This window comes from Carlito syrichta, unplaced genomic scaffold (genome assembly GCF_000164805.1).
Source record: "Carlito syrichta isolate Samal-C Ts95f unplaced genomic scaffold, Tarsius_syrichta-2.0.1 Scaffold303962, whole genome shotgun sequence".
NCBI classification, from domain to species: Eukaryota; Metazoa; Chordata; class Mammalia; order Primates; family Tarsiidae; genus Carlito; species Carlito syrichta.
Window position 1 is genome coordinate 255,094 of NW_007248058.1, and position 27,785 is coordinate 282,878.

A 27,785-nucleotide genomic window follows, 5' to 3' on the forward strand; every position below is an offset into this window, starting at 1 on the left:
CCAAAGGAAAGTGCTTCTCCGGTTTCTAAACTCAAGGGAAGCCCGCTATTTATCAGCATGATGGATTTGGGGATGCCTGGCTCCTGTGACATGTTTGTCTGAGAAACGTAAACTCATCTGTTATTCGAGGTGTGGACGTGGATTCGTGCTGCGGGATTGCCCTCGCCGATGCCATCTTGGAGGCAGCTTTCAGGCTCCCTCCCTCCGAGGCTGTGCCCCGGCCCTGCCAGTCCTGCGGCCCCAGGCCGTAGGGTCCCTGAGCTGAGCCCCTGTCTGGGCCTTCTCACAGGCGACGGGGATTGACGCTGTGAAGCGCGTCACCCTTTGTCCCCAACACAAAGGCGCCGGCTGGGCAGGGGAGAGTGAGCCGGGCGCTGGTTTCTGCTTTGTAGCTCCTGGCTAAAAGTTGGCAACTTGGTGAGGATCTATATCCTCTCCAGACAACCCGAGGATCTGACAGTGGGGCTCTCATTAGAGTCGGGCCATCTCGGCCCCCTATCTGTTCCCTCCAGTGAAGTCCATCAGGTGATGACAGGTGGTGCTCAGGGCTCCCGACGGCTAATCCCTTCACCATAATCACCTCAGAGCTAGCACCACTCTGTCATTAGAAATCAAAGCGTTTTAACTCAATAAAGATGCATTATAATCAGGAGTTATTGTAACACATCTTTATCATGCTCAAATTGTTTTGACTGCGGATGGCAGTGTCATGAGGATGGAGGAGTCCACTGTCACTGGGAGGTCTCACAGGTGACGCTAGAACAGGCGGCCACGGGGGAAGCAAACCATAGTGATTCCCTTGGGAAATTCAGGCTGCATGGCGGAAACAAAGAGATAACAAAGCCTGGAAGACAAAGGGCTCTGGGAGTGCCTTCTTCGGAAGGACTGCTTCCAGCCCTGCAGCAGGAGCGAGCTGAAATCAGAGTCCTTTTTTCAGCATGTATTATTGATTATTTGAATTCTGTTAATTCCGGCCAGTTTGGCATTTTGTTCCCTTCCTTGTTTTTGATGTGGAATGAAGGACTTTTGTTTCTGTGGGTCCTCGGTCCTCTAGGGATTTATTGACTCTGAATGAGCAGGCTATTATTTCTGTCAACTATTTCCTGTCTAGGACCAGACAGATTCTCCACTCACAAGTCATCCATTTTCCTTTCTGTGTTTAGGAAGCCTAACTTCACAGATGCGGCATTCTATAAACGAGAAGGAGGGTCTACAGGTGCAGCAGTATGGATGATAAATATTTGTTCCTTACAGATATCAACTATCTCAGATCAGAAAAAAAGATGCAATAAAGGAAAACAAAACATCGATTTTGGAAGGTGGGAGTTACTGTTCAAGCATTTTCTTTTTCTTTTTCTTTTTTCTGGAGTCAAAGTTTCACTCTGTCGCCCAGGCTGGAGTGCAGTGGCGTGCTCCCGGCCACCGTAGCCTCTACCGGCTGGGCTCAGGCGATCCTTCTGCCTCAGCCTTCCAAGTAGCTGGAACTACAGTCACACGCCACCACGCCCAGCTAATTTTTTGATTTATTGTAGAGACGAGGTCTCGCCAACTTGCCCAGGCTGGTCTTGAACCTGTGGGCTCAGGCAATCCTCTCCCCTTGGCCTCCCAAAATGCTGGGATTATAGACATGAGCCACCATGCCCTACCAAGTGTTTTCAATACTGATCAGAAGCAGTACACACACACATCTCTGCCTGAAACCTTCTCCCTCCTGTCAGGGATGATGATACTAATGTCTACCTCCTCATTCTCACAGTCATGGGATTTTGAAACGGAAGAAACTATTCTCCCCCACTCTCTCTTAGCTCAAGCTTCTTTCTGGAAGTTTCCCATTGGCAGAGCTTATAGCTTGTTTATCTCTTCATGAATATCAGAATGTGAGTCACATTCTCCTCAAATTTGTTAATAAGGTGTCTTATTAAATTGTTGACTTAAGCAAGCAATATGTAATGAATACAGGCAGTGTATCTTGTTAGCATTTCTACAGCTCATTTACCACCAATAAAAAAGGACCAGACTTCCAAAATGAGATGCACTTTGATAATAATCTGTTTCACTGGTACATCACTTAATCTTACTAATGCTGAACAATTGCAGTTCAGGTTTCTGATTCATTTATGTTTCTTTTAGCCGGTGGCAGGGTTCAAATCTCCACAAAGTATGGACAAAACTATAATTAAAGTGATTTATTTTTTAAGTGTGCAGCCGCGTAAGACGGCGGTACTCTTTTACAACAGCAAAATATCTCAATTACCTCAGAAGGTCTTAAAATAGTTATGGATAAGACCACCAGGAACAGGAAAATAAAATGTTCCCAGTCTCTGTAGTCCTTTGAAACGGGTTGCTTTTTAAAAGGTTACCTCTTTCAAGCTGAGCCCAGAGAGCAGTCAAAGGCATGGCAACGAATTTGCCAGGTACACTGAACACTGCTTTTTAGAGTTACTCATTTTATTACCTACTATATAGGTTAGCTGGTGACAGAGGGTTACATCTTTGGTGCACACCACACATGACGCAGGGCAGGCTGACGCCAGCTGCAGCACAACGGCAAAGAGTACAAGCCAGCCACCTGAAAAAAAAGCAAGAAAAGGAGAAAACAGCATTAGCTCAAATCACGTCATAATGCTGGCATTTGCCACCCTGATTTCAGTGGGTGCAACGCGTGAGGCCTCTCGGTAATTTCTGTCGTTCAGCGAGCACCTTGGGGTTCCCATAAGATGCCAGTTTAAAAAAACCACACTCTTTGGTTTGCGTAGAATTTAAACCAAAACGTTAAAGCATTTGGTAAATTCAGTGAGCTCACGTCCAGGGCATATCTGTTAGCACAAAATACTACAAAACGTAGCGCAAAGGATAGTCAGAGTTCAATTGCTAAGTGTTTAGTAATTGTTACATGTTATCATTATTTTTATGGTTTTTTCAAACTCCCAATGAAATATTAACAATATTTGAATTTTGTGTTCAAAAAGATAAATCATTTATAATATATTCTCTGAATGATTTTTCTAAAAATCTAAAAACCAAAGAAGATTATAATAAAACCCTGTACCTATATAATAAGATCGGTAAGAAAAAAATAAAATATAAAAAAATGAAATTATTCATTCTAGCTTATTTTTGGCAAATATTCGTAGAGCCCCTTCCGTGTGCAGGGCCTGTTCACAGCCTGGGGGTGGGGCAGTGGCCAACGGAGCCCTGCCTTCAGGGCAAGGACGTTTTAGGAAGGGAAATGCACGATAAACAGATGAAACTGTAGTAAGTCATCTGGTGATCCGTGCTGTGGAGTTAAAAAAAAAAAAGCAAGAAAAGGAGAAAAAAGCTCCAGGGCTCTGAATGCGGTGGACAAAACACACTGTCTGGTAAAGTAACATTTGAGCAAAAGTTTGGAGAAGAGGAAGGTGCTGGTGAGATCGGGTGCAGAGAAGCATGAGGGTAGGGCCCCAGAGGCGCCTGAGGCATTGGTGGTGCTGCCTGAGGAGGGTGATATGGCCACACCGGAGTGCCCGAAGGAAGGGCAGGCCGAGAGCGCAGCCAGGGTTGGGGGCAGGGGCTGAGTCCCCTGCAGATGAGTGCAGGGACTTGGGCTTTTACCCACATGAGCTGGGAAGCAGTTGGAGGCTTTTGGAGGAGCATGGCTGATCCAGAGGGTCACTTTGGCTGCAAGGCTGGGGACTTACTCTCCAGAGGCCCAGACAGAAGCAACGAAGATGGTGAGAAGGCAGCCACAGAGACAAGCAAGCGAGGATGCAGGCTAGCCAAAGACGAGAGCTAAGCAGATTCCGGGTGATTATTTATTTTAATCATGCAATTTAATTTGAATAATTTGAGCTCAAATACCAGTCTGGTGGAACATGCTAGGTGTGTAAGAGTCAATAAACCATTGTTTGCCCTGGAAGTACTTTCTAGCCAGTGATAACGACATGTAAATATCTTCTTCCTTGTGTAATAAAAGGAAGAAGGAAGTAAAGCCAAATACAGGCTTATCATTATTTTGTGGAATTACTTGGATGGATATGGCTTGTGAGTTCAGCCTTGCAGAGTGCAGTGGATTTTCATAGGCAGAAAATAAATGTTGAGTCATTCCAGTCTGAGCAAAGAGTAAGAACAATGTCCTAGGTGGGGCAGCAGGTCCAATCTCAGTTCTTTTTTTTTTTTTTTAGTTGGAGTGTCACTCTGTTGCCCAGGCTGGAGCGCAGCGGCACGCTCGTGGCCACCACAGCCTCAATTTGCTGGGCACAGGTGATCCCTCTGTCTCAGCCTTCCAACTAGCTGGAACACCACCATGCCTGGCTATTTTTTTAAAAATTGTAGAGATAAGGCCTTGCCAATTTACCCAGGCTGGTATCGAAACTTGGGGCTCAGGAAATTCTCTTGCCTTGAAGAGTACTGGCTAGAAAGTACTTCAGGGTAAACAATGGTTTACTGACTCTTACACACCTAGCATGTTCCATCAGACAGGTATTTATTATTTACATTAAATTGCATTATTAAAATAAACAATCACCCGGAATCTGCTTAGCTCTCGTCTTTGGCTAGCCTGTGTCCTCGCTTGCTTGTCGCTGTGGTTGCCTTCTCACCACCTTTGCTGCTTCTGTTTGGGCCTCTTGCCTTGGCCTCCTGAAGAGCTGGGATGACAGGCATCGAGCCACACTGTTTAGAGTCTGCCTCGTGCATATATTGTTCACAGATCAACTAGAAGTTTCCCAGAGTTTATATAGATTCCAGGGCTGCTGCTTCCAGGAGTTCCCTCACTTTCTGGTGCCTGTCTGTGATAAGCAGGGTTCTGAGGTGGCCCCAGATTCCTGTCCCCCATTGTCTGAGCCATGCCTCACCCCCTCCCGCGAATGCGATGAGGTGCCACTCCTATGAGTGTGCTTTATTGCACTGCACAAGGAAGAGGATCCCAGGCCAATCGGGCGAGCCCTTTAAAAGCAGAAAATGTTCTCCAGCTGCTCACAGAAGTCAAAGTCAGAGGCACGTGCCCTGGCTGGCCAGGAAAAAAGCAAACAGCCATGTTGTGAGCTGCATCGGGGAGGCCACGTGGCAGCCACCGTAGGCATCCTCTAGAAGCTGAGGGTCATCCCTGGACAATGGTTGGCAAGAAAACAGACATGAGTCATACAACCACGAAGATGTGAGTTCCGCCAACAGCCAAGGAACCTGGGAGAGGCTGTGAGCCTCAGACAAGAGGAATCACAATGCAGCCAATACCTCAGTTTCAGTCAGGAGAACCCCGGGGCAAAGGACCCAGCTAATCTCCCCTAACTCCTGACCCTGGAAACTGTGAGATCATAAGCAGACATTGATTTAAATCACTGAATTTATGGTCATTTGTTACAAGGCAATAATCAGCCCGCTCCAGTTGTCCCAAATTCTGTCCTCTGGTTCTTCAAACAAGCAAACCATCAATCAGAAAGTTAACTGTTTCCCAAGCTGCAGATGTGATCTACCTTCTGGCTAAATGCTGTTGGAAAAAAAATACCAAACATTCCTTAAGCACTTGGTCCCCTCTCCAATCTTGGAGAGGTGAATCCACCCTTTTTTTCTCTGATCTACTTTCTCAATAAACTTTCTCTGACCTAAAAAAAAAAAAAAAGAAGAAGAAGGAAAACTTGCTACTTTCTTTCTTCTAAGGGACCCCCCTCCAGGATCTGCTTGCTTTCATTCACTTCCCACAGTCTCTTATGTTTTGTCCAGAGTTATAGTTATTGTCTATGGCAGGGAAGATCCGATATAAGCTGCTTGATCATTCCTAATCTGAAGGCCAGAATCAACGTGACTTGCTGCTGGATTAGATGCAAGGATGATAGACAGAGAAGTCAAGATGTTCCTGTGGTTTTAGACCTATGCAAGCAGAAGGGATGGAATGAGAAAGACCAAATGCCATCAACTGCCTGTGTGCGTTCAGAGTTCAGGAGAGACTGCTGTTCTGGAGTTAGAAATCTGGGAGTTGCTTTTTAAGGGCATGCAATGTAATGAATGCCTCAATAAATGAACTCTGAATAGAGTGGTAAGGAGACCCAAAGCCTGAGTCCTTGAGCAACCCAAAATTTAAAGAAAAGGAGGAGACATGACACCAAAAGAGAAGACTAGGAAGAAGCCAGTGAGAGTGGAGAAAAACAGTAAGGAAATGTAGACTCCAAAGCCAGTTGAGAAGAGTGCTTCTGGGACAAAGGAATGGTTGCCTGTATTGGGTGTTGTGTCAGGTGAGGGGAGCCTTGAGACTCACCCATTGAATTTAGCAACAAGGAGGTCTTTGCAACCTTGGCAAGAGCAGTGTCAGGTGATGCGGGAGAAAGGTTAATGGAGGTGGGCGGCAAATGCGGGGAGGGGGATTCCAGACAGCAAGTTTACAAAATGCCAGAACGACTTTGCTGTCAACGGAAACAGAAACAGAGCAGTAGCCTGAAGCAAAGGAGGAGTCAAGAATTTTATGTTGTTGTTTGTTTTTAAGATAGAGGAGTGGATAGTACGTATGTATGCTGTTGGGGATTAGACAGTAGAGAGGAAGCATCAGTAATAACCAAAACAGAAGGGAGAGTCATTGCTGGAGCACACAGTCGGTCGAAGGGGTTGGCCTCAGAATCAGGCAGAGTCATCTAGAAGCAAGAGTGACGCTGAGTACGAGGGGGTGGACATAGGTGGGCAGGTCAGTGGGGTAGGGGGAGCTAGACTTGAGGAAGAACAGAAGGGACAGCCTAGCTGTCTGGAGTGTGAGAAAGTGAGTGGGCTAGGAGTGTGTAACGGGCCCTCTGGGCAGTGCTAGAGGTCTGGGTAAGGTGAGAAGGTGGAGTGAAGCCAGCCTGGCAAGATGGCGGTGTTTGGAGGAGTAGCCATCTGGAAGCAGCAGTCACAGCAAGGCTATTGCTCTCTGACCGCTGCCCCTGCCAAGCTGGAGGTACCAGGCATACCTGAGAGGGCTCTGGGGAAGCATGTGTTTGGAGAAGGCTGGATCCTAACTAAATGAGTTGGTTCCTGCACCTGATTGGTAAATTGTGCTTTCCACCTCCTGGCAGTAAACGTTTCAGAAAGGAAGAAATGACAGGATATGCAGTTCTCAGGATCTAACAAAAGAAAGCACACAACAATGTCTTCAAAAGAAGCCAACATTCTCTAAAATCCCGAGAATTTTTCCCATAGGTGCATAATTGTTTGTATGTCCTTGCAACTGGAGCAAAGCTTGAAATATATTTGGAATGTAATACATTGTTTTTATCCAAACTTGCTGACCACGGAGATCGATAATGGACAATACCTTTAATGACAGTGTTTGAGGATAACAAGCTTATCTTAAACCCTAAAATAGGGCATAGTCCATAAGGTTCCTATCTTGATCTTAGTTTTTGAACTGAGATCATCTTTTCAAAAATTAAGCTAATTATAGAATTAGCCTCAGTATGTCTTTTCCTCCAGACATGGTATGTGCGGTGTATTATAAAGGCACTGCGATAGTTAATCGTTTTTAGCATTCACTTTTATTCTTTCATTTTGAAGAGGAAAACCTGTCATTTAAAAACATGCAAAGCTAATTAAAGCTTTTCCACTATTTCATTATCTGAATGTAGTTGCAAATTCTGACTTAAAACTCTTATCAGAGGGAAACTCGACATCCCTCCATGAACAGCAAATGAACATTCAATTAACACTTCAATACAAGTGTATTTTAAATAAAAATATACTTTATTGTTAATCTCATTCTTTACAAATGCAAATACCCAATTTTAAAATCCAAAGAGAGTTTCCTCCCTTTTATTCTTAACGGGGAAAAAAAAGTTCTTTTTTTCTATTTACAGGAAAGACCTGAGTTTTCTGAAGTTGTTACAAAGTTAGAAGAGTGTCTCTGCAACATTGAGGTAAAAACTCCAGCTTCTGAGATATGTCCGTAAAAAAGCTCTGAATATCCAGGGTGTCAGGGAATGCAGATGAGATGGTACTTATGAAAAGTTGCCAAATGGGCCCATAACTCTGTTCATATTTACCCAATTGGTTAAATTCCTAGGGTGGAGAATTGCCCACATCTAGGTGGGCAAAGTCAAGTTTAGAGTGAATTGGGTCCTTCCAACAAAAAACCAGGCAGGCAATAATTGAACATCACCAAGTCGATGAGTAAAAATGTGAAAGTGTAGCAAATATATTAGAAGGGAATCGTTTAACGCTTTTCTATACAAGTTTCTACATTCAGGGAAATATAAGCTAACATGTTAAGTCACCACTATGTATGTTTAACAAGAAAAGAAAAATGGTCACAAAAATACATGCATAAATTAATTGGGAGGCATTGCTTTCACACCACACATATGTTGTGTAAAGTGATATATGTTAGTAATCAGGCTAATGGAATTTTCTTCCCTTAATATCAAGGAGCAGTTTGCTTTAATTTTCTTTATAATTGCCTTAATTTTCTATACACCTGTTCAGGAGAGAGCATTCGAAAATAGGCGAGGGAGCCAAATGTGAGCACTAATTAAAAAAAAAATGCATTCCTACATTCAAATAAGGATCGCTGGATGAGGATGGGCATCACATACAGAATGACACATGCAGCTGCACGTGAGAGGAAGGTCATCACACATGGGATGATGTGCACGTCTGCACATGGAAGGGAAGTCATCACATATGGGATGACGTGTGCGTCTGCACTTGGAAGGGAGGAGCGACAAGGTGGGGGCTGCATCCACCTGGGATTGCACAGCTAGGTCTCAAACTGGAACTGTCCAAGGAAAGCCCTCTTTCCTAAAACCTGCACCGAGAGGCACTAGAACTTGGTCTATGCCAAAGGGTTTCAGCTGCAGCCGGTAGCGAGCGGCTCCGTCTCCTGACTCACGAATGGAATTTCTAAAGCGGAAGCCTCTGTGTAGAAGAAAGCGAAAGCCTTTAGACTTAAGACCCTCTGTCCCTTCTCTCCAGTTCTGACACGTCTAAAAGTAAGCAAAGCAGTCGTGTAGATGGTGGGGATTCAGCAGTCCCTGTGGGCGAAAGCAACTGCCAGAGGCCTTGAGTACCAAGATGCCTTCAAGGCTTGAGTTTCAAGTATCCTCTCTTGGAAGCTTCATGTTTGGCTGGGCAAGTTGCTCCCAGCCTGGGGATATAGCCCATTCGATCATTAGACCGTGGGTGGATTCCAGACACGGGGACAATGGTAGGACCAAGCTTCTGAGTGTACTCCCCCACAGAAGACAAGATGAATGGACTGCATGTAAAGAGGGTTCGCTGGACTGAGTTGCACTAATTAATGGACCAGAGTCAATCTAAGGGGGCCAGACTCGTAGCAATCCATCAGGCTCTCTCCTTTCTACCCTTCAACTTTTCAGTTAGCAGCTTAGACCAAGGTCAAGGGGAGCTACTCATCACATGTGCAGATACCATAGAGGGCCAGTAAATATTTGAAGGCAGAACTCTAGAATAACCTGGAAATGAAGTAACAGGACATGTGTAACAAGAACACATTTAACAGGAATAAATGTAATGTCCTGCACCAAAGTCAAAGAAGCAATCACAAGAGGAGTAGACAGTGGTTTGGAAGCATCATGGTTTGGAAGCATCATGAATGTCAGTGGACAATAAATTCATTGAGAATTAGAATATGAGCAGCAGTCTTGCTGCAGAGTACACGATATGATCACTTCTGTTCTGAGATGGCCAAACGAAGTGGTACCCAGTTGTGTCTCTGATCCTTTTAAAGGAATAATTAAAACTGGGACACACATTTTCAGGGAGAGAGATCAGAGTGAGGAATGAGTTGAAAATCATGTAACATGAGAATCAGTTGGAGGAGCCAGAGATGCTTATCCCAGAAAAGAGAGAATTAGGACGAGTCCAACAGCTGTTTGTAAACATCTGAAGAACTGTCAGGGGGCAAAGGGACTGGCCTGTTCTCTACAGGGAAATACTTGCCAGACATTAAAGCATCCTTCATCTTGTAAAATGGATGTATTCTTGGAAAAGCGTGTAAATTCATTTTATGTGAAGGGAATCACTTCATGTAAAGGGAGTCGTTTTAGCTATGATTTAAATGAACTCTGCCATGAATCTTATTGCCATAGTGAAGAATGTGAAGAATCCTTTGATCATTGAATAATAACCTTCTAAATATATTTTATGAATCTGATTTGGGTCCACAGTGTTTTCAGGAAAATGAGCACAAGTTTTAACAGTCCAGCTCTCAGTATACCATTGGAGTAAATTAAGCTAGCCAGTTGTTGCCATTAGGTGCTTCCTGAAAGGAAAAGCCAGAAGCAAGCGGGACTGAGTAGAAATTAAAATATGAGAAACCTTAGAACAGAAAGTTAAAGTAAAACCATATTCTGCTTTACACCTGATAACGGAGACTGTCCCTCCTTCTCTTAGCTGATGTCTCCTGCCTCAAGTAACAGCAGTGGGTCTCTCTCGCCTTCTTCTTCCTCTGATTGCCTGGTGAGCCAGGGAGGGCCTGGCCGGAGTCATGTGGCAGCTTTCAGGAGTCGTTTTGAATTGGAATATGCTCTCAATGCCAGGTCCCATGAGGCCTGGTCCCAGAGTAAGTGGTAATCTGAGCAACAGTCTCAGTGAAGCCATCTTCCAGAATCTTGTCAAGACAATCACCTGATGTGATTACTGCCAACAGGAGATTGCCCGCCCCTTTGGGGAGCTTTAAAAGAGGAGTTTGGAGCCCATTGTTCTTATAATATCATGATCCAAAACTAGAAATTGTATTCTCTGTTAGTTTAGGTTCCCTAAGTTGCAAGTAACAATCATTAACTCTAACGTAAGTAGGAAATGTCTATTCTAAAGAAACAAAAGGAAATAATTGAATATATTCTGGAGTTATTGTATGGAATCCAATGAAAACTTCCTGTGTGGGAAACAGGAAACAGTTTGGAGGGATCTGAGCTCCAAAAGTTCAGAGTTTCAAGAATTACCACGAGACCCAGCAATTCCACTCCTAGGAATCTGCCCAAAAGAACTGAAAACAGGTACTCAGAAAAATTCTTGTAGTCAGATATTTGTAGCAGCAACATTCCCAGTAGCCAAAAGGTGGAAATAACCCAAGTGTGGTTGGAGTGGAGGTGAGATCATATTTCATTAACATAAACATGGGTTGCGTGGGCTCCCTGTTCTGGATGGGGAGCAAAGAAGGTGGTCCCTGTGAGCTTGATAAGTACCCTATAACATGCACACTTGTCACCCCAGGGAGAACCAGAAAAGACTGGTCTAAAATCTCTCTCCACCCACATTAACTCCACAGCCTTTGCAGTGGGACCAGTTACACACATGCACTCACACACATATGCATTCATGTACATACACACCCATACACTCCATCCTCAGAGTAAAGGTTCTTAAGTGAGAAGAGATTATCTGGAGTTAGCAAACGTTTTATACAATCTACAAACTGCTCTTGTTGCCTTTTTAGCTGTAGCTATGACAGTCCTGGTCTGACAAGAATTGTAGCTGCAGCTATAAAGAGATGGGACTCCGAACCATGAGGCCTTTCATCTATGGAATGTCAGGAAATTAAGTATCAGTAGGTTTGATTGATAGCCGGGCAAACTGGACACAATTCTTTATTGAATTTCAGTCTCTCATGTAATTTCATAAGGGGCCCATAGGCCAAGATTAGATTAGGTTTGGTCACATCATCATCTTCCAGTTCCATCTGCTCTTCTCATTCTCTACTTGTAGTTTTTAAAATCATTTCTCAGAATAGCCTGGTTTTGGTATTTCTAAGGTACGGTCACCTGGGGCTTGTCCACTTGAGACAGAGGTTAGGAGGATGAGCCATGGAATCAGACAGCTCTGAGGCTAAACCTTGGACTTGTCGTGAACCAGCTCGATGACTTTGGTCGAGTTGCGTAAATCTCACATGTAAAATAATTTCAGCTCTTAGGACTGTCATAGGAGAGACACTATTGTCATAGTAGTGACAGTAATTGATTGAAAGATGCCAGCAGCCCCAAGCAGAGAATTCAATTCTGATAAGGCAGATGAGTCACGGAACACACAACATATCCAAGAGCCACTCCAAATGGCGGGCGCAGCAGCACTCCCAATTAGGTAAGGGAACATAGCTTCTCTGGCCTTCAAGGACCTAGAGATGAACGCCACTGCTCATTTAAAAAACTGCCTGAACCAGGTGAAAAAAACCATCAGGTTTTCTGAGATGCTCCCTTTGATATTCTCATAAAGTTTTTTATGGCCGTCTGGCCCTTCATGGCTGCTCCGGTGCTCTGATAAGTGTTTGTCTGTCTACTAGGTGTAAGTTTCTCTTAACAGCCTAGCACATCCCTGAGTATTTGCTGTGAGGGTCAATTGAAGGTCAGTTTGCTAGCTGTGCCATCCCTTGAGCAAGCTCAATCTTTGTACTGTTCAAAATCAACTCCAGGAAGAGGGAAAGCATTTAGCTAAGCTGTAAAATGTACCAAAATAAAAATGATATCTATTTTATCATTGCCATATCCTTAGTATCCAGCAGTATGATTGGCATACAGTCAGTAAGTCAAAAATATTTGTTTTAAAGGAATCAATCATTAGATACATTAGCTCAATACGTGGTAATCATTATGAACTTGAAGTCGAATCAGTGAATGGATTTTTAACTATTTTCTCTGTTCCTTCCACTTAAGTAGCATCACTGTAGAACACACTGGGCACTGCTTTAAACACCTTTGTGTAGTCATCTGATTATGCCTTGGGCATTAGGTATTCCCGTTTTTATACATGAGGAAATTGAGGTTCAGAAAGGGTAAGCAGTTTTCCCAAGTTAATGGAACCCGAGTCGGACGCAGGGCTGGAATTCTCACTCAGGGCTCTCCTGTGCTTTCTGAGTTTCTCTGGCACAGGAGGTGGCATGTTCCAGAAGCTTGAAATATTTTGCCAATACTTGTATTTCCTGGACTTCTTCCAGTTTCTTTTGGAAGCCGATCTGGGAACGAATTCAACTGTGCCTTCCAAGCCTGCCTTTTCAGCTTGTGTACATGAAGGCAGAGAAAGTGAGACCAGCGATCAATAGGTTCTTAAAGTCAAAGAGCCCAAGGATACAAGAATTGATGGACTAAGTCTGGCAGGGCCATGAGTTTAACAGCCTATAAGACAGTGGTTCTCAACTCTGGCTGCATATTAGAATCACCTGGGAAGCTTTTATAAATGCCGATGCCCAGGACCCATAAAACCAAAATCCTTGGGGGTGGTGCCAGGTTATCAGAATGTTGCCGTAAAGCTTCCCACATGACTCCAATATACACATCCAAGGATGAGTATATTGAGCATGCGTTAAAAGGATGGTAGGTGCTAGCCTGCCAGTCACGCTGTAACTCTGTCATCCCCAACCTTCTTGACATCAGGGACCACTTTCGTGGAAGACAGTTGTTCCACGGATGGGGGCACATGGGCAGAGAGGGCAAGAGACTTAGATTCTCACAAGAAGTGCAACCTAGATCCCTCCTGCATGCGTAGTTCACCATGGGATTTACACGCCTATGAGAATCTAATGCCGCGACCGATCTGACAGCCAGCAGAGCGCCACTCGCCAGCCACTCAGCCCCTGCAGGGCAGCCTGGTTTCCAAGGGGCCACAGACCCGTACTGGCCCACAGCCCAAGGGGAAGGGGACCCCTGCTGTGTAACTGGTGGGGTAAAAGGACAAGGAAAGTAAAAGCCGAGGAGAAATAGCAGCCGTGGCCAAAGGGGACAATTTTGAAAGCTGACTATCTGCATGGTCTCTCCCAAACGTCCTTGCAGTGTGCCACTGACTGGACCTTTGGACTTCCTAAGTCATTCAACTTACATGACTCGAGTACAATTTTTAGCATGGCATTATGATTTTGAAAAATGGGGTTTTCCCTGTAGTCACTGCTAATCCATGGGCATGGAAGCCTTGAAAACCTTGCATTAATCTTTCAATTTTGGGTCTTAGAGTCCACAATCTGTAGGTTGGGGTTTTGTGAGGATTGATTTTATGGGGTATTTTGTTGTTCATTTGCGCATTTGTTGCTCATGATTATTATTCAAAAAATAAATTTTCAGATGGGAAACTGTCAAAGTTTTTCTCCACAGATGATAGGAAGTTACTAACTCCTACTAAAACCTCAAATTGATAAAATCTGAGATTGAGACAGGCGTTCTTGAAGTTCTGCCTCTTTTAAACTATGTTGTGCCTCCAGATATATTTGGAAAACTAGGCATGTGGCACTCGCTCCTCCCACAGGGTATGAGAGCTCCCATCTTGTACATGGATTGCATCATGTAAATTTAGAAATGACAAAGTGATACGCAACCTTTCAGATGTGAAAAGTAATTAGTGTTTGTGTGGGGCTGGCCGCTGAGAATAGAATGCGATGACCTAGTTAACTGTCCAGAAGAAGCAAACCAGGGATCCAGAGTGTGGAACTGTTCGACGGACGCTTTTGGAATTAGTCTTTCACACAACAAAAGAGTCCATCAAAGGCTGCTTTGAATAGACAGCTTGCCTCGTGTGCTTGGAATACAGTGAAACGTATGAACGCTGACTGTAGCCTATACCACTTAAATTTACACACAGTTTTTCTAGAAGACAGCAGTTGCGTAAGATGGTAGCACCATGAAGCCAAGGTTCCCGAGAGGGATGAGGAAGGGACAGCGCCAAGGGGATCTTGTTCACTTGCTGTAGTGGAGCAGTAGTACAGTTTTCAGCAGCCATGTCCTCCTCAGCAGCACAGATCAGATACCCTCTTTGTTAATCTACGGCTCTCTCACGTACTTCCTTGCACTGAAACTTACCTCAGGCTTTCACACTTTCTCCTCTCTCGGTTGTTTCTTTAGCCATAGCTCCTTGCCAGTGCACCACCGTCAGCAGCGTCAACACCATGCTCATGGCCACCGAGAACGCTCTCACACCTTGCCCCTCTCGTCTCTGCAGGTTTCCCTGGAGTTCCTACAGTCCTAGGACTCCTGCTCACTCTCCCCTACACACATACACACACCATCGGCCCCCAGCCCCTGTGTTCAGCCTTGACCTCTGCTTCCTAGCCTTTGCAATGCGGTCAATGTCTCTCCTGTTCCAGCTTCTTCCTGCCATAGCCCACCTAACCCTCTATGGCCAGCACCGTCTTCGTTATGTAAAGCTCTAATGACGTGAGCTGCACTAAAGCCTTCCGTAATTCTCCATTGCCTCTCAAGTGAAGTGATGTATTTCATTCCAGAGTCAGGAGTCATCAATGATACACGTTTCCATCATATGTTCCAGCGTGATACTGGCCCCTCTCTCTTCTCAGATGCACCCTAGAATTTATGGAAATTTATGAGGGATTTTTTTTTTATTCCCAACGACTAAGGAGGTGATGCTGACATTTAGTAGTCTAGGGCCAGATGTTGAATTTTCTACAAAGTTTTGGACAGCCCCACAAAATAAAATTTTCTGCACATGATGCCCGTGCATTCCTGGTGAAGCGCACTATGAACAAACGAGGAACCCCACTGTGTCCCATCGTGTAGAACCTACCACCTATCCTGTTTGTTAACCTTGATACCTCTCCCCTGCTCCTGTAAAAATATTAAACAACCTTTAGTAATTGACTCAGTGAACCTTTTCTGAGCTGTTCTATTCCCATCCTTTCCTCACCAAAGCCCACAGTTCCTTGGCTACTTTATGCCTGTACATTATTTTGTCAATGACCATGTGTTTTAGCCACTTATTCACTCTCAGATGCTTTAAGGACAGACGTTTTCTTCCCTTTAGCTTTGGTTCAGGTGCCTACGGTATCTCACGTGTAACTTAACTGCATGTGGCGGATATTACATATTTTAATTTATTATAAATTAGGAGAAATCACTAGTTGCGCTATGAATACCATGCTTCGTACTTTTGCATTTTGAGTAAAACTCTGACGTTCAGGTTTTTTTGACTCCCATATTCCTGTCAAGTTCAAATGTGTCCTTGTCCAAAAATAACGCACCACTATATATTCCAACCCCTTTCCTGCCCAGCCATTCACTGTTAGAATGTTTAATATTCACCTATTTCTTTTTTAATAGATGGATAGAACGTAGGTAACTGAGATGCGTGAGGGAAAACGTGACTGCCATATCCATTCCATGTGTATTTAAAAAATAAGAGATGGTTTTGAGTTGAGAGAGTTAAGAAAGGTTTCACTGAAGAGATAGGATGAAGGAGAAGGGTTCCGGGAATAAAGACAGCAGATGAATAAGGATGAAACGATTGTTGTGAATTTACCCTCCCTTCTTTCTTTTCTTCTTCCCTTTTAACCTCACTTCTTCCCTCCCTCCCTCCTTTTGTCTCTTCTTTCCTTCCTTAAAAGAATGGGCACCCCTTTCCAACCAGTCTGCAATAGTAGATCTTTCATATTTTGAGGGTCTGGATTTAGATCGGTCTGCTTTGTGCCACCTTTATTCTGTTCCACTGAGATATTTGTATGTCAGTAGTACACAGCTTTGATTAGAGTCGCACCATTAAAAGGCTTGACATCTGGTAGGGCATGACCTAACTTGGCTATTCTTGATTTTTCTTGATTTTTTTACCCATCCTTATACAGCAGTCCTCCCGTATCCACAGTTTTGCTTTCCATGAAGTGTTACCTGTGGTCAACCTCTGTCCAAAAATAGATAAGGAGAGTAGTCCCCCTTATCTGAGGGTGATGTGTTTCAAGATCCCCAATAGATACCAAACCCCATACAGACTATGTTTTTTGTGGATAGCACCAAACCCCATACAGAAATTGTGGATAGTTCCAAACAGACTATGTTTTTTTCTACTATAGCACCAAACCCCATACAGGCTATGCTTTTTTCTATATGTGCATATCAAGGATAAATTTTAATTTTAAAACTTTGTACAATAAGAGAGTAATAATAGATAGTAATGAAACAGAGCAATTGTAACAAAATGCCAGCATCACTACTCTTGCACTCTGGGGCTATTATGTAGTAAAATAAAGGTGCCATAAATGCTCAGCGCTGTGATACTGTGACAGTCAGTCTGAGAACTGAGGGACAACTGAGTGACCGCTGGGTGAGTAGTGCACAGAACACGGATGTGCTAGACAAAGGGACGGCTCATGTCCTGGGATGGCATGGATTTCACCACACTGCCCAGAGTGGTGCACAGCTGAAAACTGATGAATTATCTATTTCTGGAATTTTCCATCCAATATTTTCAGAGCATGACTGATTGAAGATAACTGAGACTGTGGAAAGCAAAACTTGGGGTGGGTGGAAACTTCTGTGCGGCACAGTAAGATATTTTGAAGCCGGGCTCGGTGGCTCAGCCTGTAATCCCGCACCTTTGGGAGACTGAGGTGAGTGGATTGCCTGAGCCCACGGGTTCGAGACCCACCTGGGCAGCGAGACCTCATCTCTACAATAAATCAAAAAATCAACCAGGCATGGTAGCGCGTGCCTGTAATTCTGGCTCCTCGGAAGGCTGAGGCGGAAGGATCGCCGGAGCCCAGCAGGTCGAGGCTGCGGTGGCCAGGAGCAGCCACTGCACTCCAGTCTGGGCGACAGGGTGAGACTCCAACTCAAAAAAAAAAAAAGATATATTGAGAGAGAGAGATCGCATTATGTCCTAATAGTACTGTTTTATTGTTGGCGTTAATCTCTCACTGTGCCTAATTTCCAAGTTAAATTTTATCATAGGTATGCATGTATAGGAAAACACATACTGTATATTGGATTCGGTACTCCCCCTTGTTTCAGGCATTCACTGGGGCTTTTGGAACCTATCCCGCATGGAGAAGGGGAAACTCATGTAAATGTTATAGTCAGCTTGTATTTGTCACAAAAAAATAAGATGTTGATTATAGATAAATCTATGGGTTTAAACCCATAGATCCATATGTGAAGATCTGGCATCGTATGATCTCAAGTCTCCCTTACCATGAACAGAGCATATTTTTTGCCTTTATTTAGCTGTTCTTTAGTAACTTAAGAGGTTTATAATTTTCTCTAGGAAGTTCTTATACTCCTTTTGTGATATCGGTAGCTGCATTCATTGTGATTGCTGAAATAGTTTGGATTTACTGCTATCATATTATTTTATCCTCTCTGGTATATATTTTTCTCTCGCTATCATATTCTTTTTTGCTTTGCTTCGAATTATGTTAATATACATTCTGCTTCTAATTTTTGTGGGTACTCTAGAAACGTTCATATATTATTTAGCATTTAAAAATTCTATTTTTAATATGTTAATTAGCTTACTCCGAAACAAAAGATATATCTTAGACTATTTCAGTTACAAATAATTTCCTCCTCACTTATATAATACTTCTGTATTTTTGTTTCCGGTGTTTTGGTTTCATTATGATTTGACAAATTCCACAGCTTGGATATAATTGTTTTCTATAGCTATGGTTTATTTGGGCTCACCTCATATGAACTGTCTTAGTGTTTATTATGCTTACATTTTAAACATTTCTCCTGGGATTATTTTTCTTCTCTTCAAATGCACCTTTAAACATTCTTTCAGCATGAAACTGTTGGAAGCAAACATCTGAAAACACTTTTCTTTTTCTCTTTCTTAAAAGTTATTTAGTGGACATAGGATACGAGGTTTTCTTCCTGAACCTTCAGGGGAAAAATTCTGTTCCACATGTTTCTAACTGTCCATGATGCTATTAAAATTTCACCTATGATTAATAGTCATTTATTTTGTTTTCAATCTTTCCTTTCTGCTTTTAGAACTTCTCATTGTTTTTGGTATCCCACAATTTAACTATGTTGTGTACAGGGATAAATACATTTTTATTCATCTTGCTTAAAATTTTTTGGGTCTCCAGAATCTGTGAATGGATATCTTCTATAAATTCTGACTAATTCTCAGTCTTGTTTTTTTAATATATCTTTATCTAATCTTCTTTATTCCTTCTTTCTGGGAATTATCATATCTAGATCTCTCTCTCTCTCTCTCTCTCTCTCTCTCTCTCTCTATTTTCCACTCTTTCCTTTCTTTGTTCTGCTTTCTGGATATTTTTTTTAGCTCTATCTCCCAGTTTACCTATTCTCCCAGAAGCTGGATCTAATATGCTTTTTGCTGTTTTTGTTTTTTGTTTGTTTGTTAGTTGCATTTCTAATTTCTACTTCATTTCTAGTAGTTGTGTGTTATTTGCGATTTTACAGGATAGATTTTTTTTTTTTTTTGAGTTGGAGTCTCACTCGGTCGCCCAGACTGGAGTGCAGTGACCGCTCCCGGCCACCGCAGCCTCGACCTGCTGGGCTCCAGTGATCCTTCCGCCCCAGCCTTCCGAGTAGCCGGAATTACAGGCACGCGCTACTACGCCCGGCTGATTTTTTGATTTATTGTAGAGATGAGGTCTTGTTGCCCAGGCGGGTCTCGAACCCGCAGGCTCAGACAATCCACTCACCTCAGCCTCCCAAAGGCACGGGATTACAGGCTGAGCCACCGAGCCCGGCTCAGGATAGATTTTTTAAAATCTCTGTTCCTTCTTTTCTTGCTTCAAACACATTTATTTCATAGTGCATATCTGATATTTCTAAACTGTGCAATTTTTGTAGGTCTAATTATGCGTGCGGTTTGTTGCTTCTACTGATTCTTGCTCCTGGTATCTGGTTTTGTCATGTCTTTAGAAATTTTTGTTTCTGTTGTGAATTCATATTCCTTGGCCCTTTACCTCTGGTTTTCATTGTTGTTGTTATTTGTTTTTTCCCTGATTTGGTATAAGCTACTTCATAGATGAATTGCTTTTGTCCGTCCTCATATCTAGGGATATTAGCACCTCAGGACCACTTTAAAACTTCAGATTGGAGTTTTTCATAAAATTCATGCAGTAATAATTTTAAAACTTGCTTTTCTGTGGGCTTATGGATGGGACTCCCAAGGTTAGATTTTTTTTTTCTTTTTCTCTCTTTACCTGGAGCCAGGGATGACCAAACATTTATCCTCTGCATCTTCCTATGTAGACTGGACTTTCCTCTTTATGATTGACCCAGTTTGGGCACTGCCCTTTGAGGACTTTGGCTTTTTACAGGTGTTTCTTATGTGATCTTCCACCTTGCTTCGCCCCATGGTGTTTATCCCTCAGAGGATCCATTAAAAAGCTGTCTTTAAATTTATATACCCCAAAGCTATTAAAATAGAAAGAAAAAAAATCAGGCTGTAGGCCAACAAGAGTTAGTTTGAGAGTTCTGTAGCACTTATATCCACCTGGAAAGATAATTTTAGCCAACCAATACTCTCATATTGAAATCTACATTAGATTGTAAATATTATGCAGGCATCAGCGTCTTTCCTTTTCGCTGCTGTTCCTCCAGTATTTAGAACAGTGTCTGGTATGCAGTGGGTGCCAAACACCTGATAGTGGGGTGATAAACTTGACTTCCTACAAACATGGGGCTGCTTAAGTCCCATGGCAGTCTTGTGAAGTGCACCCCAGGGTTTCCATTTCTCAGGTAAAACAAACCAAGACCCGAGTGATTTGTATGGAACTAGATGGTGGGAAAATGGTAGTTAACAGTTGAATCTGGGCGTGTCTGGTAGTGTTTCCATTACGCCTGATTGTCTCTGAAGATGAAACTTGACCAACATATTTGGAACACCTCCAAGATCAAAAGGATCCAACCTCAAGTTTGGGCTTCCAGGAGTCATCAGGGAACTATCCAGAGCGCTGAACCTCTCGCTAACACTCGAGCCCACGGTGGCCAGTACAGTCTTTGGATACAGGGAGGTGTCCCTTCTTGCTGTGACTAACTGTGAGGTTAGCCATCTTATGTCCATTTATCCCTCCTCATGACCTCCTGATCACCTGCCTGGACTGATACAGACCCAGCCTGGGCACAGCTCACAGCCTCCGCCTTGTTCCCCATCATGCCACTGACAGACCCTGGCCGCCCTGCCGTCTTCAGCCACTCTCACAATCAGCCTGACTCTGGCCACATTTCCAAAAGTGGCAACGACCAATCAAAACACATAAAAGGACAAACTCCTTCCTTCCTTCCAGCAGTTGGCCAACTGAAGGGAGGCGTGTGGGCCAGGTTTGAGGATAACTCCCCTTTAGCATGATTTCTTTACTTAACTCAGTGCGTTGTAAAATTGGGCGGGTTTGTTGTTTTCTTTTTTTCATTAAAGGTACTCTCCACTACAGCCTTCAACTGCATTCATTGTGTTCAAAAAATCTTTCAGCTGACATTTGAGGGCAACAAATAGCCCGACTTTCTGGTGATGAGAGTTTCGTGAGTTTTTCAGAGGCAGAAATGAAGAGAAATACTGCCCTTTTCTCATTTTTAAAGGCGAGTGTCCATAGTCTTAGCTGATTCTACACTGAAATGATTTTAAGATTTGTAAATTCAATAAAGCAATACAATGATAGGATCTTTGGCTTTCTGAACTCTGTTTAGCTTATTTGAAGACTGTTGGTCTGGAGTATGACATCTGTGGGATTTGCAAAAGGCCCCGGTGCTTATTGGAACACCATACTCACACCTAGCCCTCTCTGCAGCAGTGTCTTCCGAGTCTGCAGGGAGTATTGTCTTACTCACTCCATGACCAGGGATGCTGGCCAAGTGATGGAAGTTCAGTGGACCTTGTTTGTATAATGAGAACAAGATGCTGCCTGCCTAGATCTAGGGACAAGACCATTTTTTTCAGGATCATCATCATCTCTGAGATGTGCAATTTTTAGAACACTCACTTATGGAAGGTCAGTGATCAAACTCATGAAGAGTCTTCGGTGAGTCATTGCTTTGCTAAGCCACGGTCTGACCATATGGCTCCTTGAGCCACGGTCGCCATGTTTCTTAGGCTTGGCCCCCTCCCCTCCTTGGAGAGGTAAATCTCCTCTCTCTCTCTCTCTCTCTCATTTACTTTGAAATAAACTATATTTTCCAACCCCTACCCCCCCAAAAAAGTAGCAGTGGCAAACTATAAACACCCAGGGAGAGGCACTAGAATCAGAGCCAGGGCCAGGATGCCCACAGCTGCCTTTTGTCTCTTTTAATCGCAACCCTTCTCGAGGGGGCCATAATTTTTTCCCATAAGCAAAAGTAGAGCATCTCCTGGAGTCATGGTGAGGCAGGGCTGAGAAGGGAAAGGCATGGCCATGGTCTTGGTGTGCGGGGTGCACATCATGGCTGTTCCTCATCGCGTCCCTGAATGTCATCTCACACGGAGGGGAAGACGGGAGAGCGGGAGGGGTCTTTCGGGAAGTTAGAACCGTTGCCTTCAAGGACCCAGAGAAGCACAGCTGCTCAGTGCATTTGCAGAACACGCTGCACCGCCCCCAGTGCTACCAGGAAGCCGGTGGCAAAATAGGTGACCATTGCCACCTGCACACTGGGACCCAAAAGTGGAAGGAAGGCTCCAAGCTGATTGCCAGCGCCCTCTGCCCATCCTGCTTTCGGCATCGTACAAAACATCAGCCCTGGGCATCGTCTGTGTTGAGAGGCGAGAAGGGCTGGGTGTCAGAACTCCCTTGCAGTGGGTGTGGACCTAAAGCAACCCTCCCAGCGGCGCTTTTCCAGCGGCCTTGGTCGCCAGCGCCATCTAGCAGCCGGTCGATAAACCTCAAGCCGAGCCCCGGGCCCAGCTGACTGCAGAGGCTGGGAGACGTCACACTGAACAAAAGCGCTCAGCCTCAAGTTGAGGCCATGGGGAAAGCGTCCGTCTTTTCCTCGACTCTTTAAGCCACCCTTGGTCTGACACAGCCTTTCTCCACGAAAGATGTGAGAGAAGAACATCAAACAAAGCCCTCTGTTCCAAAGAGGAGTGATGAGAAATGGGAAGTGAATAACAGGGAAGAGACGGGAGAGTCCTGGGTGTGTGAAATCAGCACACTTTGGGGGGAGAAAATAAGCTTCTAAGGACCTGGATTTTATTGCCACATGTAAAAGATCTGCGTGGAAAGCGTGAGCAAGTGACACATTGAGGTCACAGCCCTCGGAGAGGGAGGACGGGCCGCGCCCAGGGCCCTTCTGACACTGAGGTCCGGGGCCCTTTCCATCTCTCCGTGGCCCTGGTCAGCGGCCTCCCACAGGCTCCCTCCCAACCCCAAGGCCCAGCCAGTGCGTGTCTCCCTCTCCCAGTGGTTTGCAACACTAATTAACTAATTCCGGGCCTCGTGAAGGGGACCTGCGAAGATTCGCCGGAGGCAAACTGCTAAATAAATGGTGACAGATTTCTCCATTTCCAATGAGATGAAATGACATATTGGGACAGCGACTGGCCTGGCTTTCTAATGATGGGAGTTGCATGAGTGTTTCATTCCTGCGGATGAGGAGAAGGCCTCTCCGTTCGTGCACAGGAGGGCCCAGGCCCACCCTCATGTCCAGCACAGCGCCCGGTCCTGCCTTGGCAGTGGCGTGTGTGCACCGTGCAGGCCAGATGCGGTCCAAGATGCTGCCTCTGAGACTGCTTCTGCCCTCCTGAAATGCCTGACAGGACACAGCACGGGGACCAAAGCGAACAACCGGCCTCATTAAATCTGCACGAGGCACCGGGCTCGGCTCACCCGCCCTGGCTCCCGCTCCGCCTGCCCTGCTCCCTCCTGACTCCAGTGTTTGTGTTGCGAATCTGAATCTCTTGCTAGCATGGCAACTGTTGCTATGTTTGCAGCAATAAGAAGTGGGTGATGCTGGTGTCTCTGTAATAATTCCGATTCAAGAGCAATGATTTCTAAATAGATTTCTGAAGCAGCTCTTACAATGGCGCCACACAGTTTAACAGGTTTAATTCCTCATGGATTTTTTTTTTCTTTTTTCACCATTAGCACCTTCCATGTGGACTAAATCTAAGCCTCACATGATTGCAAAAATGGCAGCATTCTTCCTCTTGCTTACTGCTGTTTGAAATAGGAATTTTCTTGTTTAAAAAAATGCATTTAACGGGTTGTTGTTTCTTAGCTCCTGGGAAGCTGTAAGAGGTTTTTTTGTTTTGTTCTGTTTGGGTTTTTTTTGGTATTTAAATAATTGCAGCTAAGGAAACCTGAAAAAATCACAGACCCAGGAAGAAAACTCCTGTATTAACCAAAGTAAAGTGAAATACATCCACCATTAATATTTGTGATATTAGCTGAGCGTTTTCTATTAATGAGCAGATGTTTTAAAAGTCTCAATTGCAGACAAGTACCAAAAAAATGTACTAGTGGGTATATGTTTGCCAACTGGTATCCTCTTCCAAAAAGACGGTGAGAAAAATAAAATCCTTTTTGTTTTTTGGCCTTAAGCAGGCATTTATTTGCCAGCCAGTGTTAACTGTGTCCCTGAGCGTCACTGGATGCTGGCGCGGTCTAGGCTCGAGGGGAATATCAGGTAGATGATATTTCCAAATGCACTGATTACTCACCTGCCCAAAGAATGAGAATCAAGTGTGTTGCTCACTGACTGTGTTGTAGGCTCTACCGTGCATTTTTTTGTATGCCAGTCATGACAGCAACTTATCCCAACTCCTCCACAAGGCAAGAGTTATCTGTCAGTATTCTACAAATGAGAAAACCAAAGCACAGAAAGGATAAATAATCTGCCCAAGGCTTTGCAACCGGTAAACAGCAGGGCTGAGATCTGAGCCTGGATCAGTCTGGTTCCAAAGCCGATGATCTTTCTCCTGCTTGCAGAGCTGCTGTGCCATGAGACAAGAGAGCAGCTCCCACACTGGTCGCCTGTGTGACACAAGCATCCTTCCTGCCCTGGCTTCAGGGCTCTCGTCTGTAATGAGCTGTATGCCTGCTCTCCAAGGCGTGGCCCGTGGCCCAGCAACTGTGACATCACCCAGGAGCTTGTTAGAAATGCCGCATCTGAGGCCATACACAAGAGCTACTGAATCTGCATTTTTCTTTTTTGAGACAGAGTCTCACTCTGTCACCCAAGCTGGAGTTCAATGGCAGGATCACAGCCTCGACCTCCTGGACTCGGGTGACACTTCCACCTCAGTCTCCTGAGTAGCTGGGACTTTGGGCACATGCCACTGTGCCTGGCTAATTTTTGTATTTTTGTAGAGATGAGGTCTCTCACTATGTTGCCCAGGCTGATTTCGAACTCCTGGGCTCCAGTGATTCTCCCTCCTTGACTTCCCAGAGTCCTGGGATTATAGGCATTGGCCACCACAACCAGCCCTGAATCTTCATTTTAACAAGAACTTAGCAGGTGATTTGTGAATGTGTATTAAAATTTAAGAACCACAAGACTTGCTGGACTCTGTGGAACCATTTAGCTCCGTGCACTGTACCTGGAATGCCAGCTCGCCCTGTCTCTTTCTAGATCCGACTCCTCCTCCAAGGTTGCTTTCCCTGTCCCTAGGAGTATCTCGCCTTTATCCTTGATGGAAGAATCCTAGCTCCATTCACTTACCACTTTATACTTGGGACCATGTATAAGTTTCTTGAGGGGGAGACCCGTCCATATGAAACAATATCTTATCTGCAATACCAACTGACATAGTACATTACACCAAAGAACAAATATTGAGAGGAATGCTGAGCAAATCATTACCTTAATTTAGTCACAAGCATGGTGTCGCATTGTGCTTGCAAGATCTCCATAGTATCCATTATAAATATTTCAAGCACAATTCAAGTGTTCTCCAAATGTAAGTCCAAAGAAACTTGCAAACAACAAGCAGGACAAGAGCAGTTTTAAATTTCTTCACCTCTCCATTTTTTTTAGCACAAATACGTAAAGGATTTAATTAAGAACAAGCCGAACCCCAGTGTTTCCTCCACTAAGAAATCTTCCTGACTATCCTCAGCTAGTTGTTATCACATAGAGCCTAGACACTATGCTGTAGTCATTAGTGTATTTGTATGTCAACTGCCCCGCTACACACCATACACACACACACGCACGCACGCATGCATGCACACAGTGCAATCCTTGAGGTCAGAAGCTGCGTCTTCCATCTTTGCATTCTTCATATTTATCACAATGCTTGGCACATAGTGTGGTAGATATATGTACATTGAGAATAAATGGATGGGTGGATGGATGGATGGATGGATAGATAGTTCATTCAACACAAGTCTTTCTGGCCTCAAATTCTTCTCTTTGCCTTAATGTACTCAGGTTCTCCTTCGCATTAGGGAGTTTCATCAGTCCCAGAAATAGGAAGAAGCATAGTTCTGTGGTGAGACTATAGAAGGATGTGTTTCAGCCATGTTGGCATTCTCTCCCAACATGGCACAATTATGCGCCGTAACATGGCAAGTCATCCAGGCACCCAAAATCCGAGACTCAGGAACTCAAGTGCCTTTGGGATGACGGAGGCTGAAAATTGAAGCAGTGTTTGGTCTCTTTTCCCTCTCTTGTCAGCCATGTGTTCATTCAGCCAACATTTCCAGAGTGCCTACTTTGTTCCAGGAGTTTGCCAGAAGCTGGAGATGCCAAGAAGAATACATAGTAGAATCTCTCCCCCTCTAAGTGGCTCATATGGAAACTAGACCGTATGCAATGTGACGTGTACAGTAGAAAGCACGTGACTCCAGGGTCATGTGAACATAGAGGGAGGCACTTAGAGTAAGGAGAGGCAGGCAGCAAGCACGTCGGGTTAAGGGGTGTGTGGACGTATGCTCGGATAAGGTGATTACACAAGAGATGCCTGTGTAATTCATAAGCATCTCTTCAGTTTACCCATAGTCAGCTCTCATTTAGTGCCAGATAGCAGACCACGCTGCTCTAAATGGATAGCTCGATGTTTATAAAATGAAGACAGTATGATCATTTTCTCCATTTGACAGCTGCGAAACAATAAGGCCCGTCGAGTGCAGGTGGTAAATGCCTGATGTAGGACACAAACCTGTCCAGGGTGGTTCTAGAATTGGTGAGTCTGAGCACTGAGCTCTGCAAAAGGCAGAGAGAAGAGCCTTTCAAAAACAGCCCAAAGGCCAGGAGGCAGGCTACGTTCCAAGGATAAGGAGTGGCTTGGTCTGACCAGGCGGTAGTGTGGGAGATTGCATGCCAACGGGGACTTCTGATGGCGGGCTGGGGTTGGGCCTGGCCCAGGACAGGTTTCCAGCAGAAGAGAGGCTCGGGGGAAGGTGCGCTCTGCTGGTAACAGGAGTGGGAGGGGCTGCGCCGCCCTGGATAGGAGCACACGTCCTGGGGTCAGAGACTCTGTGTTCTAATCCTACCTTCCCTGCTAAGAACAGTACAAACTTGGGCCTCGGCTCACCACCATAGGAACCATAATATTACCTTGTCTGACTTTTGCAAGGACTGAAGGATAGACATATAAAATGCTTTCCATCATCCCTGGGAAATTTGCATTGTTTTGTTTTAAACTAAAGATGAATGTCCCCTATTTCAAAGTTCTACCCAGAGATGGATAAACACCTTTCTGAAGCTGAGAAATGAAAGCCCGTGTCTGTCTGGAATTCAGGATCCTTATTCAGACACCGTCTTCTTCTTTTTATCACTTATTCTCTTTGAGATGGTAGGACACTCCTTTTTCCTCATTAAATTGCAGCTTTACCCATAAATTTCTCATAGCTTTTCCTACTTATTTACACTACCTGATTGTCAAATTCGGCAATGTTGACCGTTCCTCAGTCAAGTTGCCATTTGGGTGAATGTGAGGGTTTCTGAATGTTTCTATTCAGCCGCTATTTACATTAAAATGCCAGAAATCAGGAAAATGACTTTTGAGGGTTTCAATTTTTCTCTGTAATCCCTGAAAAGGATACTGTAGTTAATTGTGAACGTGCCTGATAAATGCTAGAGTACTACATGAAAATGGAAGAAAAATGTAAACTGCTTGAGAAATAACAAATCTAAATAGATTGATTTTACCCAAATGAATGATTTTCATGTCACTAAGAAGTTGTCCTTTATTGTTCAGGGCAAGGTGAGTCCTATACTCTTTTCTTCAATAATATT

At 44.2% G+C, this 27,785-nt stretch overlaps 1 protein-coding gene across 1 annotated transcript in view; it reads left to right on the forward strand.

The window, feature by feature from the left end:
* Positions 1-27,785, forward strand: part of LOC103261652 (serine/threonine-protein kinase TNNI3K-like) — a 286,249-nt gene that overhangs the window by 223,352 nt on the left and 35,112 nt on the right. The window contains 2 exon segments of the mRNA XM_008059229.2: positions 7,794-7,853; positions 10,348-10,520. Of these exon segments, the coding sequence (XP_008057420.1) occupies positions 7,794-7,853; positions 10,348-10,520 (233 nt within the window).